Source organism: Lepidochelys olivacea (assembly GCF_965140295.1).
Source record: "Lepidochelys olivacea isolate rLepOli2 genome assembly, chromosome: 7".
Lineage (NCBI taxonomy): Eukaryota > Metazoa > Chordata > Testudines > Cheloniidae > Lepidochelys > Lepidochelys olivacea.
The window spans coordinates 105,286,661-105,305,446 of NC_140417.1; the positions used below are offsets into that span (position 1 = coordinate 105,286,661).

Sequence of the window (18,786 nt, forward strand, 5' to 3'; positions counted from 1 at the left end):
ACTCAGGTTTTTCTGCAGTTTCATACTGGAGCTCTGAGCAGTCATACTGCTCCCTTACATACAGTGCTACTCCCCCACCTTTTCTGCCCTGCCTGTCCTTCCTGAACAGTTTATAACCATTCATGACAGTACTCCAGTCATGTGAGTTATCCCACCAAGTCTCTGTTATTCCAATCACATCATAATTCCTTGACTGTACCAGGACCTCCAGTTCTCCCTCCTTGTTTCCAAGGCTTTGTGCATTTGTATATAGGCACTTGAGATAACCTGCTGATGGCCCCTCATTCTCAGTATGAGGTAGGAGCCCTCCCCTCAGACGTTCCTGCCTGTGCTTCCTTCCGGTATCCTGCTTGCCCACTTACCTCAGGGCTTTGGTCTCCTTTCCCCGGTGAACCTAGTTTAAAGCCCTCCTCACTAGGTTAGCCAGCCTGCTCGCAAAGATGCTCTTCCCTCTTTTCGTTAGGTGGAGCCAGTCTCTGCCCAGCACTCCTCCTTCATGGAACGCCATCCCATGGTCAAAGAATCCAAAGCCTTCTCTCCGACACCACCTGGGTAGCCATTCGTTGACTTCCACGATTTGACGGTCCCTACTCCGGCCTTTTCCTTCCACGGGGAGGATGGACAAGAACACCACTTGCACCTCAAACTCCTTTATCCTTCTTCCCAGAGCCACGTAGTCCGCAGTGATCCACTCAAGGTCATTCTTGGCAGTATCATTGGTGCCCACGTGGAGAAGCAGGAAGGGCTAGCGATCCGAGGGCTTGATGAGTCTCGGCAGTCTCTCCGTCACATCGCGAATCTTAGCCCCTGGAAAGCAGTAGACTTCTCTGTTTTCCCGGTCAGGGCGGCAGATAGATGACTCAGTCCCCCTGAGGAGAGAGTCCCCGACCACCACCACCCGCCTCCTTCTCTTGGGAGTGGTGGTCGTGGAGCCCCCAACCTCAGAACAGCACATCTCATGCCTTCCAACCAGGAGTCGTCTCCTGCTTTCTCCCCTCAGACGCATCATCTGGTCTGCTCACCGCAATGGTACCTGTGGAGAGAACATGAAAATGGTTACTTACCTGTGTCTGCGTTGCTGGTACCTGGACATTCCCCCTTCTTCTTCTGGAGGTCACATGTTGCCAAGCTTCTTCACTGGCCTCTTGGCTCTGCTGTGCAACCTGCTCTAAATCTTTAGAGCTTTGTGCCCATAGAAGCATATCCTGACTTTTGTCCAGAAAATCCTCAGATTCTCATATGCAACGCAGGGTTGATATCTGCTGCTCCAGACCTTCGATCTTCTCTTCCAGTATGGATACTAGCTTGCACTTTGTACAGACAAATTTGCTTCTGTCCTGTGGAAGACAGACAAACATGGCATATCCTGTGCAGGTAACAACAGCTGAACCCCCACCCCCCTCCATATCACCTTCCTACTATGAGCTTCCTCAGAGAAGCTGGCAAGATGTAAGCCTAAACCGGGCTCGCCCCAGGCAAACTCCTGCTGTGTGCTGCTCTGCTGGTTCGCCGCCGCTCAGGTGGTTTGCGGAGTTCTGGCTATTTTTAAACAGCCAGGCTTCCCTGAAACAGACACCCCCAATACCCGCCCCCTGTAGGCTACCACCCAATCAGGCACTCGCTCGAGCTTTCAAACTGCCCTCCCAGCAAACGCACACTCGGCTACTCACTCAGCAAACGCACACTCGGCTACTCACCAATCCCAGGCAAAGGGAGATGTGTCCTAGAGGGAAGCTTAGAGGTGGGTGATGGAATCGTAGAAACCACTGTGGTGGGTGAGGCAAACCCAATTCAGGAAGGGAGGGGTGTGTAGTGCCTGCCCGTGAAAGAACTATTCAGGCTGTTATCTGTGAGCTCTTTACAGCTGAGCAGGGGATAGATCCCACTCTAGAGGGCAGAGGTGTGTGCCTTAGATGGGGGCTCAGAGGAGGAAGCTGTAAAAGAATTAGTAGGGGGTACAAGAATGTCTCCTCACTGATTACATGGGGGTGTGTGTGTGGGGAAAGAGGTTGCCCAGGACAGAAATGTTGGGTCAGCTTCTGTGCAGCTAGGCACCCAACCTGTGGTTCAGGTTTTAAGAGGGGACTGTGTAACTGATCTCCTGGAGGGGAGCAGTCACACAACTGACCTCTTGGGGATAGTGAGGGGGTGACAGAAGATATGGTCAATCCAGGTCCCACTTTTGCAAAATGCTATTCCTGATGCACTTGTGGAAACTGTCTCTTTAAGACAGGATGAGAATCCTACTAAAGCCTTGAGTGTCAGTGAAAATGCTAATGACGACCCCCTCTTCCCCCAAGAGAAAGGGGAGGAGGAAGCAATTTCCTGGTTGGGTAAGATACAGGAAGCAGCTAAGAAAAAGCTGCTGGAAGATCACAGCCCTTTAGGAAAAGGGGGTGGGGAAAAGTCCCAGTGCTGGAGTGAAAAATCATAAGAAAACCCTAGGGTGGGGGTGGATTTGTAATATCTTAGAGTAGCTCCAGCTAATTACCGATCATCATAACTGTTGTATGGACATAAGTCTCTTTTCTCTTACCATGAGTGCTTTGAGTGTATAATATCGAAACAAAATATGGTACTGAATAAGGAAACAAACCAACTCCAGTAAATAAAGTTACTGTATTTAAACACCATAGAGAAATAGAACGAATCTTGTCAGCTCACTTGTAATTTAAAACAAACAAAAAAATCAATAACCTCTTACACATGCCCTTGGTTGATCAAGTGTCACTTGGCACATATGATGACAGAATCACTCAGCTGCTCTCTATGGTTCCCATAATTCCTAAAAGGGGTTGAAGTGGTTCTGTGTCAAAGATATGCATGTAGAAGCAACAGAATCAATTTGTGTTTGAAAGGGGGATGTTTTTAATTAGGTTGTGGTGTGTGGAAGAGCAAAAACTGCTGGGAAGATGTTGCATGGACATTTTTCCTCAACTTTAAGAAGTCGAACTAGCAGCAACTTCTTACCTTCAGTTAGCTTATTAATGCACACAGTTTCAATTCTACAGTGAATATGATGAAGCTTGTTGGATCCATGTGATAGTGTTTGTATACTGGTCCCATTTGTGAAATCAACTGCACTATTATTTTAAAGTTGCCCGTCTCTTTAACCTTGTTTCAAGGTCGTCTTACCTTGATTTCTCTGGTTCACAGGTTCAAAAGTGTAAATTTTCTCCAGTGTATTTAACTGTTGTTCCACTAAGATGATGTGGTGGTCAGTTTGCTTACCCATGCCGAACACATTTTGATAGTTCACTTGAAAACTGTCAGCCTCCAGTTCTGAGTGGGAAAATTGCAGGATCCCTTTATTAAGACTATCACTATTCTTATACTTAACTCCTCTTTCAAGTTTAATCCTCTTTATCGTTCCAGGACTCCAACATGGGGGAAATGAGGGATATGAGTAGAAAGCAGTACTCGTGTGAGCCTGTCTAGCTTCATGGAGCAACAGCTCCACTATGGAAGTGCTTCTGCACTTGAGTGCTGGTTGGGGCATTGGTTATGTGCTGCAATAGTCTGACACCCATTATGTGGCTTGTGAAGATATTGACTCCCAGTCAAGGAGCTTGTATGGCAGACCCACCATGCATTCACATTTTAAGGAATTGCTAGAATACCATATATACCAGACCCCAGGTCTTTTTGTTTTGTAACTGTAGCTTGTACTGTTTACCGATGGCCTCATTTTTCTCATGTACTCATCTAACCTAAACTTTTCTAGGTATTTATACGTGGGATGTAGAAGGCAGAAAATATTTTGATTTCTTGAGCGCTTACAGTGCTGTGAATCAAGGTCACTGTCATCCAAAGATTGTGGAAGCTCTGAAATCTCAAGCTGAGAAACTGACCCTTACCTCTCGGGCATTCTACAATGATGTACTTGGTGAATATGAAGAGTATATCACCAAAATGTTCAACTACAGCAAAGTTCTTCCAATGAACACAGGTACTGTCCTCCCGTCTCTGTTTTACCCCCTATATGTAAAAGAGTTACTCTTATAAAGGAACAAAAATTACAAGTGGCCAAATTGCACATATATGGTTCTTTATTTTAGGGGTGGAAGCTGGAGAAACTGCCTGTAAACTGGCTCGCAAGTGGGCATACACTGTAAAGGGAATTCCAAAATACAAAGCAAAGATTATTTTTGCAGGTATGTGAAGTTCTCATAAGAGCTTGTTTTTCAGGGGAGAAGAGAAGATGCCCTATCATAATAGAACCCCAAGCATAGGCTAAAACACTGTAGTCTTCTATGGTATGATGATTACACCATAGTATCTTTAATGTCCGAATCTCTCCTGTTCATTGAATTGGGTTGTAATGGCTGCCTTTACCTGTGAATGCCCCTGGCAGCTCAGTGCAGTGCTGCTGTTACGTCTCTGCCTCAGTTTTCCCAAATGAAGGTTTTCATAAATCCACTGTAGCTTGTATATTGGACAGCACCCTTCAAGGATCTAATTTATTCAACCCCAAAGGCAGAACATTACATGAATAGGCCTCTCTCTGAGTATCTCTAGCTGCAGGGAGGAGGGGCTAAATCAACCCTAGTCTGTCCACTCCAGTTATGTTCAAGGTCCCTTACCTGCAAGGCCTTTGTCACACAGAACCCTCTTCTGGAGTCAGGGGCTTCTTGGTGCTAGCTGGGAAGGGTCTTGCTTCTTGGGTCAAGGTTCCCCACAGCAACTGAACCTCAAGGACAGCATATAATTCCTTTAACCTAGGACTTCTGCTGTTACCTTGTGAAGTGGTTCATGGGAGCCAGCTTTCTCTGAGATCTAGGATTCATAGTCCTTTTCTTCTGGAAACTCTTCCATCCAGGAGTATTATCCCATTGCTGGCAAGCCCCTCTCACCTTCTGCCCCACAAGAAGCCTTCTCTATAGGAGCTTTCTCTTTGTGTACTCTGGGAACTGTTCCTCTCCTAGGAGCCTCTGTTCTCCTAGCTTCCTGCACTGGCTGTAGATTTCCTTTTATCATGCCTAGGTGCTTCCCTCCTGATTAACTGTCTCCCAGTTACTCAATGTGCTAATTAGTCCCAAGTGAACCTGAGTTACCTCATTCCCCCTTATGGCACCTATCAGAGGTAGGCTGAGCTCTTGACCCCTTCAGAGGGCCAGCTACCCTCTGACATGGGTCAGTTGTAGGTTGTGAAATCTTAAATCTATCTATCTATGATCCCAACTGATTATCAGGAATTTTTAAAAAAATCATGTAATATAAATAACATATATTGTCTTAATAGAAAGACTTTTTAAAAGCAGGAGTTGAAAATTAATTCTTCCTTGCCTTCCATTCAGAGTTCAGGATACTGTTTTCTTGGCAAAAGTTGATACTGCATGTATCAACAAGACAATGAATATAGTTCCCTGTTTTGTTATTAGGTGCTTGTGATGTGATGTCATCTGTTGCAGGGGCAAAAGAACTATGAACTCAGGTCCTGGAAGGTAGAAAGTCTTCAGTTTTCCTTTCCATATTATAGAAGATACATATTCAGTGTATGTCTACAATAAAATGAAAGCTTTTTTTTTTTTACACACTTTTAAAATTACTTTTCTAAAATCAGCTGCATGGTTGGTAGCAATTTTCACTGGGAGGCAGTCAGCCTCTTATGAGACTACATCACAGCCCCTGGATACCACTGCTGATGTGTTAAAGCACAAACCATATTTGCTGCCCTCACCCTCTCCAAAGCCTACCTGTCATCTTCATGCAGCTTCCAGCAAGTTAGAGGTTTCTGAAATGGCTGCTAAACCCAGAGTTCAAGACTTCAGCATAGAAATCTCAGCAGTTGGGATGAGGCTTTCATACCAGATGTAGCAGGAGTTGCCATTTCGGCAATAAAACTACATTGTATACAGTCTTAATTATGTAGTGACTATAACAGGAACCTTGAGTTAATACTGGGAGCTGGAATTGTCTGATGTTACCTTCTAATGCACAATGCATTCTATAAGCAGAACAGGGACATGTTACTTGTGATTGAGAAAAGTGCATACATAGCGTAAAAAAATCTCGTTTCTGTATAGCTATAATTACTGAACTTTGGCTCCCTTTGGTCACAGAATGCTGTTTTAAAACAATATTAAAATGTCAGGCAATGATTTTGTTAAATTTATCTTTTGACAACTGCAGTAGTAGAAAAGTTTTAAGACTACTTCTGGCACTTGGTGCACATGGTGCTTAAACCATAAATCTTTGAATCATTAGTAGAGATGGGTGAAATTTTTTGCACAACTCTTTTTGGTGAAAAATGCAGATTCAGTGGCACAAACATTTTGCAAGGTTATGTCAATTTCATCAAATTGTTTCAGTTGAAAAAACCTTAAAAAAAATCCAGTAAAAATGAAAATATTTTGTTCTGACACTTTGTAAACAACTTTCCATTTCAGATTTCCCTTTAACTTTATTTAACCCTTCCCCCCCAAACATAATTAAAAATGCTTGAAATCTAAACAAAACATTTTATTTTGGTTGAAGGAAACGTTTCATTTGACCCAAAACAAACATTTTTTTTATTTTTTCAGAATTGCCAGTGAACCGAAAAATCTGTTATTCGCCCAGCTCTAATCAATAGTTATGCTTTTGTAGCCTAATTGAATGCAAGTAAGTTTATAAATGCTTTTTAAAGTCTGGAGTTTAGTAATACATTGTCCTCTGAAGAGACAGATGCCAGAGTGCATGGAAGTTATAAACAATTGATTTTTTTCATATATTTTTAACTTACAGTATTTAAATAGTGCAGTTTAACAAGTACTTTCCCATCATGAGGGGCATATTCTACTTATATGAATTCCCCATCACCATAATATCTCAGCACCTGCAAATTATCTAAAACAGAAATAATCCCTCTCTTTGTGAAAGGTAAGTGTTGTGGAGGGATTGTAGAGACAATGTCCAGCTAGCTAGGGCCAGTCCTCTTGAGGGTTTTGAACACCATGGCAGAGTACTTAAGGTGGATTTTCTACTGGATAGGGGACCTGAGAGCAGAGCACTAGGGTGATGTGTGTTAAGTAGACAAACTGTGGCATGTTATACCAATTCAAACTTATTTTGCTGTGTGGTGCTTTGATCCTAGATGCGTGAGTTGTAGTAACCAAGGTTACAGATCATGTATGTGTGTCTCACTATAGTAACATGGCTGCTGTAACAATCCAGGGGGTCTTCAGAACTCAGGCATTGCTGCAGTGCAGGGGTGGTTCTGGCTATGCCCCTTATGTTGGGGACCAGAAGGAAGGCTGTCTACAGCTGGCTTTATGAGCTCTACAGCACCTGGGGATTTCCCCCAGGATTCCTAACTGGCTAAATCTGCTGACTTTTATGGCCCCTTTACACCAGCAAATTGGCACAAAGAGTGGATTAATTTTTGTCACTGATTTTTTTTTTTTAATTATCATTTAAGTCAGCAAGGAGGAAACCTTGATTTAAATCTATTTTAATCTTGTTTTGCATTTGTACTTTTTATTTTCAGAAAGAAAAGGTTCAATCTCATTTGTTGGTATAACTATTAAAACATGTTGATTTGCAACCAGATATACTCTTTGCAGTATATTTGGTACTACTTTTTGGTAACGAGAAGGATACATTATATCTATACACTTATTAAAGCAATTATATGTTTTAACATACATTCTGATTGTTACTTTTTACAAGCAGGGGTTACATTTAGAAAATGGTGAATGAAGCACTTCTTATTTACAAGGTGATTTTTTTTCAATGCAAGACTTGTGTCAAGCTGAATCGGACGGAAATTAGAATTCAACTAATGTATAACAGCATTTTTTTTAGTTAAATAAAACTACCTAAATGTGCTGGGTACATAGGAAAAATACGTTTATAAAATATTTTGTTTTTAAAGCTGTTTTATTAAACAAAAGAAGCATTATCAGTAGTTAGTGGATTGACAGATTGTTTCTGGTTACCCTGTACTAAACAGGTTAGGTACCTAACTCCCATAGAAATTAATGGGAGTTAGGTTCCTTACCTGCCTCTGTGCTTTTTGAAAATCCCACGAGGTTAGGCACTGAAGTGCCTAATTACCTTTGTAAATCTTGCCCCATGTCTTTCAAATTCTTAGAATTAGTAGATCTCATCCTCTCCCTCCTGATTTTGATTTATAAATTGGAAGAGGAAATCAAGCTTTCTTGCTTTTTCAGTTCCCAATTGGTTTCTTAACTTTGAATGAACTAGCACAGATGAGGAAAATATTCTGTCTGCCCTGCTTAGCTAAATTGAAACCACAAGTAATTATGGCAAAAGCTGTTCTGCACAACTGAAAATGTAAAGTGCTTACGTTTGTAAAAATGTAAATGCAAGCATTTGCTCCTTTGTAAAGACTGATGATAGTATACTTAGTGCAATACATGGCATTTATAAAGCTTGAGTTAATCTCAAAAATTAAACAATGTTTTCCCCTAATTCTGTATATAATTTAAACATTCGCATAATATTTTTTCTCCTGCATCGTCTGTTTTCTCCTGTGATGTGGCATGTTTTTTTTTTTTTTTTTGTTTCTGGTGCCTTTCATATAGCAATGGGGAGAGAAATAGTCTTAGTGTGTTTTGTAAACTCATAAATTAGCAAAGGGCCTCAGATATTAAATAATTCATTTAAAAAAATAAAAATCAACCAGCTTGAAGTCTGGTTGCTGCCGCATCACCAGTACTGACTGTTGGCTGACTGGTGTACTTTACGTGATTCTAACCATCTCATAGCTGAAAACATATAATTCTGTCGGCCAAGTGCTACAGTTGAATGCCTTTACAAGTGTTAAATATCTATTCTTCCCCCCCTCCTTCTAGCTGGGAACTTCTGGGGCAGAACAATGTCTGCTGTCTCTAGCTCTACAGATCCAACTAGTTATGATGGGTTTGGACCATTTATGCCAGGTTTTGAAGTAATTCCGTACAATGACCTTCCAGCTCTTGAGGTATTTCACAATATCTTCCTCTAAAATATCATTCTTGATCTCTCCTTGTAGGTATAGTAAATTCTGATGCAAAGAAAGTGAACATGGTTTATCCTTGGAACAAATGTTTATAACTACAAAATATAATGTTTTGTACTTGTTTAGTTTTTTTTGCGGTTTTTGTTTTAGAACCCAAAGGGAGAATTATACTACCTGCAGTAGATTGTTCATGACATGAGTGAAGAGTATCATGTATATCTGTAACTGCAGAAGGAATTTGGATAGGCAGAATAAATACAAAAATTGAAACTTCGATGTTAGTCCCAATACCCTCACCTACTTTTCTGTCAAATGGCTTTTCAATGGCCAAATGATTAGGCCTGACATTTGAATGTAAGTCACTTCCTATAGCACAATGTCCCCCAAAACCATGCTGGGGTGGTATTTTACTTACTTAACTGAAGTGCCAGCACCATTTCTTGCAGCATCCTGGGTTTTCTTGGGAGGTTTCCCGTCAAGCTACTGGCCAAGCTTGGCCCTGCATTGTTTGAGAGCTGACAACCTCAAAACTCAACCTATGATTGTTAGCCCAAATAAATAAGTGCATCTTAGATGCTGGATTAATAGCCTCAGAGACTGAAGGCTTCCATTTAGCCATAACACAAGTAAAGCTCAGTGGGGTGCAAGATTTACCATCTGCCTTTCTCATATACTTTAGCCATGATCTGGAGACAACACTTAAAGGGGTGAGAGGTTAGTTTGGTATCTGTGCCAACAAGGATGCCAGTGGTTTGGAGAGGAGGTGGAGATTGATGTAGTAGAGATGTTTGTTTCTTAAGAACTCGACTGAGACTACATACTTAATTCTTACAGAAACAAAGTTTTTCAGTATTTTTAGTTGCTTTGAGGATAAGATAGTCTATCCAATTTTGAATCATCTTCCTTCATGGTGGAAGCTCTGTTTTTATCTGATTTCAGTCAACTTCGTTCAGGTTCTGGAGGTGCTTTGAGCTGTGGTCTGTAACTTAAACTCATACTTATTTTGTCTGATAATAAACATACATTGGTTGTGTTATTAATGGGAGGCTCTGACTATCTCTTTCTGGGTGGCTGAGGTGCAAGCATCTCATACTGGCAATTTTTGGGTCTTTGCTTAAGAAAACTTCTCCTAATGCTGACAAATCTTGCCAGTTCTAACCTTGTCTCTACCCTTATGGGGGAAAGCTTGTTGAGAAAGCTGTAGCAAAACCCCTCTATGAATGCTTAGTCTCTGAGTTTCCTCCAACTTTTAAGGCTTGAATCTGTGTTTACATGTCTGCAGACCGTGCTATGGAATGATAAAGCTGCACTTGAATGGCTCCATTCTTGAGAGGAGATCCAGGAGCTACTATTGTTCAATTGCTTTTCTCTCACACGAGGTTAACCAAGTTAATATGTTTAACTGATTTGATAAGCCACTTGTCTGGGTGCCCAACCCCTTTTAAGTCTTCTAGTCTCTTATGCATGCAAACAGACTAATTTTTTGAGGCACATGGTGATGTATGCTTAGGTATTGGAGACTGAAATCTAGCCTTTAGTCCTTCATGCCAATAAATGTTAAAATACATTGTTAATGTGACCCAAAATACTTATCTAAGGTAGAAATTTCAGGTTAGATTTAGGTTCTGTTATAGGGATTCATCTATTTCCATGATTAACTTCAGTAAATGATTTTTTTTTTTCCTCCTTTCAATCCACATGTCCTTCATAGCGTGCACTTCAGGATCCAAACATAGCAGCTTTCATGGTTGAACCAATTCAAGGTGAAGCAGGTGTGGTTGTCCCTGATGAAGGTTATCTACCAGGAGTGCAAGAGCTCTGCACAAAACACAATGTAAGTAATTCATTTGAGCTAAATACTTTAAAATACATCCTGCTAAAGTTGAGTATTTACCAGAATCTTGGCCTGTAAGGCCCTTGTAAATAATTGATGCATTTAAGTCAAAATGTTGAGGCCTTTGTGTATTATTAAACCATATGTTTTCTTCCAGTATAAATGAGGAGACTGCCTAACAGTGCCTTTTTCAGATTCTTCATGACAAGCCATTACAGTATTTTGGAGCGGTAGTAGTTAATACTTAGGTCATTAGTGTGTTATCTAATTATTAACTTCTTAAATTTCATAGTGATGGGAATCAAAATTTGTGGGCTAGATCTAACATGATGTGTCTGAGTAAAATCAAGTGTGTCATGGTATTAACAGTAGTCAAGATGAAATGGAAGTGTAAAGCATTTGAGTTTGTCCTTTTTTTTTTTTTTTTTTTTTAATTAATTCTGTGCCTCGAGAAATATAGCTGCTGTTGAGGAATAATGCTAGCAAGCCAAAAGCTGTGTTCAGTCTCTTGGTGCCAGAGGCATACCTCCTAATTATCCATGTAATGGACAGGTTTCAAATAACACAACTGACAAAGTTCACTGGCACAGGTGCAAGCTACTCATGACTGCGTCCAACCCTGGATCTGCATTTCGTATAAACACAATGGGCCAGGCTAATCAGTGGTGTAAGTGGATGCACTCTCTCAAATTATTGGAATTGTCTGTTTATCCCCTCAGTGAATTGAGTCAATGAGACAACAGCTGCCATTGCAGATCCTGCCATCCAGATAACATCATTTGGGATCAGGATGCACATGGAATTCTGGTTTCCTCCAGAAGCTCATAAGAGAGTGGTCCAAAAATTAATGCATAGCTAGTACTACTTTAGGCCTCTGTAAAGCACTTAATTAAAATTAATATCCCACATGCATCTGTTAGTCTCTTTTGCCTGACAGTGATTGTCTTATGGTCTCCCTGTTCAACCATTTTGTACGGAAACCCAAACAATGCATCCTCTTCATAGTGGAGTATCTGCTCCACAATCCCTCTTTTTAAAGTGAGGACAAATACAATACCAGCAATTAGATTTTTATGCATAATACACAATTATCTCCTTCTCCAGACATAGTCAATGCTTCTCTCTCCTTAGGCTGTCATCTTCTTCCTCCTCCTCCCTGAGCATTTTTCCATGCAGCAACGTGACTATAGGTTGCATCTCCGGATAAAGTAATTTAAGATGGTAGTGTTTGTAATCTATTTTATTACAAGACCAACAGACTTACTACCTAGGGCTGTCAAAAGTGCTCAGCATTAGCCTGCTTCTGCTCCCATTGCAGTCACTGAATTAACTTCAGTGGGAGTAGAGTTAGACCAATGATGAGGGCTTTTGAAAATATTACCCCTTGTGAAACTATTTTATATAGAACTTCAGGTGTTATAACAATGTGGAATCTGCTAAATGTAGAAGAGAATTCTTGTCTGCCCCAAACAAGTCTTAATGTAAAAATTACCATATAGTACGTCGAGCAGTCAGTACAGTCAGTGTGTCATGAAAACAATGGGTTTTCAGGAGTTTTGCAGAGGCAAAAGAAAGGTGCTTGGTTTAGGTTAGTTGGCAGGTATTTCAGGTAACTGGGGTGACTTTGCTATGTTGTGTGTTAACTTTCTGAAAGATCAGTATGTCTAAATCTTAATTCGATATCTGAGTAAACTGTCATTCATTGTTGAATTTTTGTGAAGGTTCTGTTTATTGCTGATGAAATACAGACTGGCTTAGCTAGAACTGGGAAAATGCTGGCTGTTGACCATGAAAATGTGAGACCTGACCTGGTGCTGCTTGGAAAGGCCCTTTCTGGTGGCTTATATCCTGTAAGTAGCAAAACACTGTTTCAGTTTAAACTAACCGCTCATATTGGAGAGACTGTGTTGTCACAAACTAAAATGTAAAATTGGTCTGATATGTGGCATTCTTGGGAAGGTGATGTACATATAGGAATAACTGCTTCCAGAATTATGAGGTACTCTGAACCAGATACCCTAACTTGCTAGAAATACAGGTGAAATTCATGACTTACACAATTTATTAGTTGCTTGTCCAACTGTTAGTATAGTAAGCACTATATATTAATGATTGGACTAATGGTATTCCTGCCAAAAGAGCAGGGCCATTTGCTATCATCTTCCAAGCCAACCACTGAGACTTGTTCTTTGGAGGATTGGCTTCCAAATAAGTATAAACGGTATGAACTATCCTAGTTCTTATGATGGTCATTTAAGGTACAGTGGTTCTGACATTCAAAGTACTGGAGTATGTCACTTGTGTCTCATTGAATGTTATCTTAACAACTGTAACTATCAAATGTTAAGGGCAGGATTCTGCTCTGTGTCAGAGTACTAATCATTCTATGCTCCTATTCTCATAGAACTATTTCATTGCTATTTCTGTGCTGAGCTGAATGAACTTGGAAAGCTGAAGAAAATTCTCACACACACACACATTAAAATGGCTTTTGTTAAAGATTTGTTTCTGAGTGAGCATTAGTCTTGATCTTGTTTTAGTTGTCTAGAATGCCCATGTGAACTGGCTTAAATGGCTCTAATGTAATGAAATTCCTGCTGAGTAGGAAAGCTACAACCAGTAATTAAGCATTACTGCTAACTGGAGCTCTGTCTGAGCTGTTAATCAGAATACTGAATATTAAAATCCCCCCAAAATGCTAAACAATGCAAAGTGCTTCTCATATCTACTAAGACATTATACAGTACCTGTGTAGTTAAGTGGGTTGTATATAGGCTTGGCAGAATTTGTTCTTGATTATTTTTTATAATTTCAATGTTTATTTTTAAGCTTTTTTCAGTTTATCTTTTTATTTTTAAATTTTCACAGTTGCAGGAAATTATGGGGGGATAAGACAATGGGGGATTAGACAATTATTTAATGACAGTAGACATTGATTCATAAAGTTAAAGCTTTTTAAACTATTAAAACACAAATTGCCAACATTATGTCAAAGTAAATATCCTTACATCAAACTGAGTTCTCAAGCTGAGTTCTTCTTTCTTTGCCTATCTGTATATTGCTATTATCACTGAAAATACTGTTTCATCAGTTTGTGTATGCATGGTGAAATCAATGTTTACTGACATTTACTGATATAAATCTAATTCTTCCAAGCTTAGTTATATTGTGTCATATGACTGCTAGACAGCCTCTCCATCTATACAGATCTGTAGATGTGGAATTTATAGAGGAATGTGGATGTTTGTAACAAACTATGCAGATTGAGAACTACCAATTTCTAGGTACTGAAGAAAGTCTGGTCTAAGTGTAAAATTATTGTGATCATTACATATATGCAAATGAATTGATGGACATTCCCAATTTTTAGGTATCAGCAGTACTGTGTGATGATGAAATTATGCTGACCATTAAGCCAGGTGAACATGGATCTACATACGGAGGAAATCCATTAGCCTGCCGTGTGGCTATGGCAGCACTTGAGGTATGTAGGTTCTAGCTAAGGTTTTGAAATTCCAGGGACAACGTTAAATTTGATAGGGTTAGAACGGAAAATTGCTTATGTTTCAATGATATACACATCGACTTTTGCTAAAGTGTAAACAATGGAGAATAATGACTTCAAAGTTTTACTAAATAAGCAGCATTTCTAGTGGTGCTGTCCATTTGAATTCTAGGTTTAGATAGGAATGGAAAACTGATGGTAGCTTACTATAACTTGTATATATTGACTGTTACAACACACATTCTGAAATAACTGCTAGAAATTTATCTGCTACTTTCTGTTAATTTTACTGTTTTAAAATTCTTAAATATTCCAATAGAAAAAAGTTGGGGATGATAATGCTTTACATATCAGCTTTGTCTAGTGGAAGACCAAATATTTCAATGGCATTATTTATTAATTAATAAATAGTTATTAATTAATAAATAGTTATTAATAATTAATTATTAATTATTAGTATTAATAAAATAACATTCTCCTATGCCATTTTTAATAAAAAAGCTTCTAAATTTTGTCGTCATAATAGACTAACATCCTTCTACACACTAATAAAGTTAGTTTACTCAAACATCTGTGGTGTCACAATTCAAAACAGATGTTGTTACAATATCATGTCAAGGAATCCATGTTTTAAGAATTATTTAATGTAAGTTTCCCACTAAATCATGAAGCTTTTTTTTTTTAAAGTATTGTCCAATATATAGACTCAGGAAAATTAATGGATTAATAGATTGTGTCTTCGAAGAGTGTCCACCTGCTTGTGTGGAGTTTAAAAAAAAAAGTGAACGTAACAGGCAAAAGAAGGCAGAGTTTAGATTAAAAGTTCAGAGCAATCCACAGCTTGTCTGCATGAAGTATTAAGTACTCCTAATGTACAGTAATCAGCTTGGATGGTCAGCCTCCACCATGATTTTTCTAGCAGATATGTTTTTTTTATACCCCAAAACTAAGTGCTGTACTTGGTAATATATTTCATTTTTATACGTACCAGTATGGTGTATTCCACCTTAGCAGAGAGACTGAAACAACCAAAAAGCCCTTCAGTTATCTTCAGCTTCAACTTCTTTTTAGGTGATTGAAGAAGAAAGCTTAAGTGAAAATGCAGAAGCAATGGGCAACCTATTAAGAAGTGAGCTCATGAAGACTCCATCAGACATTGTGACCTGTGTAAGAGGAAAAGGATTACTAAATGCTATTGTTATCCGTGAAACTAAAGGTAAGAAAACTCTCAACCAGTTGCAAACCAAAGTGAGTGACAGGTTTTTAACTTGACTTGCAGATATTGTGTGAAATGGAGGATGAGTTAATTACAGCACCTTGGGTTTCAAATCATGGCTAACTCATCTTACTCTCCAGTGGCAGTGTCTCCGTACAACTGTATGTTTCTGGCAAGAGATACTTTCAAGCAGAAAAAGCTGGTTAGTTTATGTCACATCAACCATTGTAAATTCCCACAGACATGACAAATGCTAAACTATCCAACCAATATAGGCAACAGACATCACACATCTTTATCACTGTCAATAAACACCCTCCCAGCTAATTGCCCAAACAAAACTGGATGGAACAGATAGAGATGTCGTTTGTACTGTGCCCTGAAAGTCAATCCCAGCCACACACAGAGGGAATAGCTTTTAGAGTTGAAGGCACACTATTAGCATGCATTGCTGCTGTACTCCCAGGTTGTCAGTCCTGGAATAAAGAGGCAAAGTGTCACAAATGAGTACAATGAGGCATTGGGAGGGGAAGAGATGACCCCTGAGAAAAATCAGTTTCCAGGGACTAACACCTTGAGTTGCACCTGAAAGTGGCTTAAAAGCCAGTGCAGAATACAGAGTAGTGCTTGTCATATGCTCTCATTAATTTTTTCTGCTGATTCTGGTCCTGTTGCTTTCTGTGGTAAAGTGCTGCAGGGAAATACTGCAGTTACCTTGGTAGTTTTAAGACCTAATGCACTGATTTAGGTATATCATATGCACCTTATTTGTAACCTCTGTTCAGCCCTCCTCCTCTCTCTTTCTCCACTTTGTTTATATATAGATTTTAGCATCTGGGCACCTAAAAATTACAGTTTTTTTTTTTTGGGAAGGAGGAGAGGGTCTAGATGGATAGTAATCTCATCAGAGCAAGGGATATGTGTTTTATGGAGGACAAAACTTTTGGATGCTCCATTCCGGTCTGTTTTATATCTAGCCAATATAGTCCAGAATAAATTTTATCTTATTTCTGTGTCAAGTTCTCAGTAGCAGAATAGCAGAAAACCTATGCTGGAGATAAAATATGGATTGCCACTGTCCCATGTGTGCAGTCCTAACATTTACCTGGGAAGTAGCTCATAGCTGGCCACTCCATTTAAGATAAAGAACACTGCGTATGTAATCTAATTACTGTACTGCCAGACAGCAGAGAGGCTGCAGTCTGGTACCACACACTACAAGTTAACATGGTGACATTTAATATGCTGTAGCATAATTTTTTTTTTTTTTTTTTTTTGGCTTTAGACTATGATGCCTGGAAAGTGTGTCTGCGGCTTCGTGATAATGGACTTCTCGCCAAACCCACACATGGTGATATCATCAGGCTGGCACCCCCACTTGTGATCAAGGAGGATGAAATCAGAGAGTGCATTGAAATCATTCATAAAACCATTCTGTCTTTCTGAAGACATGTTGTTTCAGCACATCACCTTGGGTCAACTAGCAGATGCATTTGAAAGATGTGCTATAAAGACCCCACTCTGAAAGCAAACCTCCACTCCCGTATATCTTAAAGGACTTATACTTCTAAAACTTAGTTATGTTTAGGTATTTAAATTTTAATGGATCAGAAGAAGGTAAATCATGACTCTGAAATTTCCAATCTCTTGTGACTATTTGCAAATGAAGAAGTGAAGCTATATTCAACCAATTATGTACTGTATGCTTTAACTTAAACTTCTTGACAGGAGTCTGTATGTAGACATCTCTTAAATTGCTGAAGGTCTCAGCCAAAGTTTAATGTGTAATTTACACATATTTTAATAATAAACATTCCCTTTTATATAACTGCACAAAGCTTTGTATTTGGAATTTTATCTCACTTGATGCAGTACTTGTAGGACTCAATCTCTTGCTGTGGACGCTATTGGTTGTCATGCCGAGAAATCCTGGCTCCCATCCTCAAAGCATCAAGAATAGCATAATTTTTCTGTTCTTCTTTTGCAATTTATAAAAAGGCATCTAACCATAAAGGTTTGATAAACTGGATGTTCTACTTGTAAATGTGTCACAGACCAGCTTATACTCTGTATGTAAAATCTCTTGAATGTATGACAATAATAGACATTGTTTTCAAGAATGTGATCTCAGTGTTCTGTTTTACAGATTGTGAAACCAATCAGTGTACAGATCTTGGTTTGCCATTCTAAAACTGTTATCCTTCTATAATTTGATGTTTATTTACATTAAAATAAATACATCTTCTATCAAGAAATGTCCATGTTCAGTTAAAACTGTTAATGTATTAAAAAAGGATTAGTCTAACTTGAACCTTACAAGAGCTTTTCTTAGTAGCTATGGCCAAGTAGCTCCTTCATATTAATGAATATCCCATCTGTTTGCAGCCACCTTAACACTGGAGGTTTCTGCTTTACTTTCCTTCAGGACTAGTGTTTCTAATCCTTCCTGCCTTTTGGAAATTGCTGGGTATAGTATTAAACACGCACATGTGATAGTCACTGCTAATCTTTCACTAGGATACTCCTTGGTCCTGGTTAATCAGTCTCCCTTCTTTGAGTGCTTGTTTATGTCAATTCCAATCAGGTGTGTATGAGCCGCATGCAAGAGAGATGGAAGATTTTTCCCCTAGCAGTACCCATAGGGTTGGCTTAGGCGACCCCTGAAGTTGTGCCTTCTTGGCACCCAATATAGGGCCCTGCCGACCCAACTCCCCCTCAGTTCCTTCTTACCGCTGGTGATGGCTAGCTGGAACTTCTCTCGCTTTTGCAAGTGCCTTTAGCAGTGTCCCACTGTCAGCTGTATAAAGTTAGATTATTAGTTAGTAGTATTAGTAGATTCTTTACGTTTCCATGGTGGGGGTTCCCCCCCTCCAATTTGTTCCCCAACACCAGGGCATGCCTCGGTTGCCAGGGTTCAAATCATGTGAAGTCTGCAGGAAATTGATGCCGAAGAGTGACCCGCACACTTCTTGTTTGAAGTGCTTCAGTGGGAGTCGCCAAAAAGACAAATGCTGCATTTGCAAGGGGTTTCGGCCGAGGACCCTTAAGGATCGGGAGAAGAGACAGAATTCTCCTCATGGAGGCAGCCATCCATCCACAGTCTAACCCCGGGTCGGCGGACCCCATGCTGAGCGCTGCTTCCTCTGCATGCAGCGCACTGGCACCAAGAAACGAGGCTAAGAACTCCTGGCACCAACATGGTGGTGAACATAAGACTTCTGGCGGACAAGTATCATTCGTCCCTGATGCCTCTATGCCACTCATCCTGGATTACCTTCTCCATCTCA

At 39.8% G+C, this 18,786-nt stretch overlaps 1 protein-coding gene across 1 annotated transcript in view; it reads left to right on the forward strand.

Moving 5' to 3' along the window:
- OAT (ornithine aminotransferase) overlaps positions 1-17,711 on the forward strand; it is a 30,686-nt gene extending 12,975 nt beyond the window's left edge. The window contains exons 3-10 of the mRNA XM_084634855.1: positions 3,725-3,949; positions 4,059-4,154; positions 8,799-8,926; positions 10,656-10,778; positions 12,500-12,628; positions 14,149-14,262; positions 15,355-15,499; positions 16,785-17,711. Coding sequence (XP_084490981.1) covers positions 3,725-3,949; positions 4,059-4,154; positions 8,799-8,926; positions 10,656-10,778; positions 12,500-12,628; positions 14,149-14,262; positions 15,355-15,499; positions 16,785-16,945 — 1,121 coding nt within the window. The 3' untranslated portion in view covers positions 16,946-17,711. The remainder of the gene's footprint in view (positions 1-3,724; positions 3,950-4,058; positions 4,155-8,798; positions 8,927-10,655; positions 10,779-12,499; positions 12,629-14,148; positions 14,263-15,354; positions 15,500-16,784) is intronic.
- Positions 17,712-18,786: the final 1,075 nt, after the last annotated feature.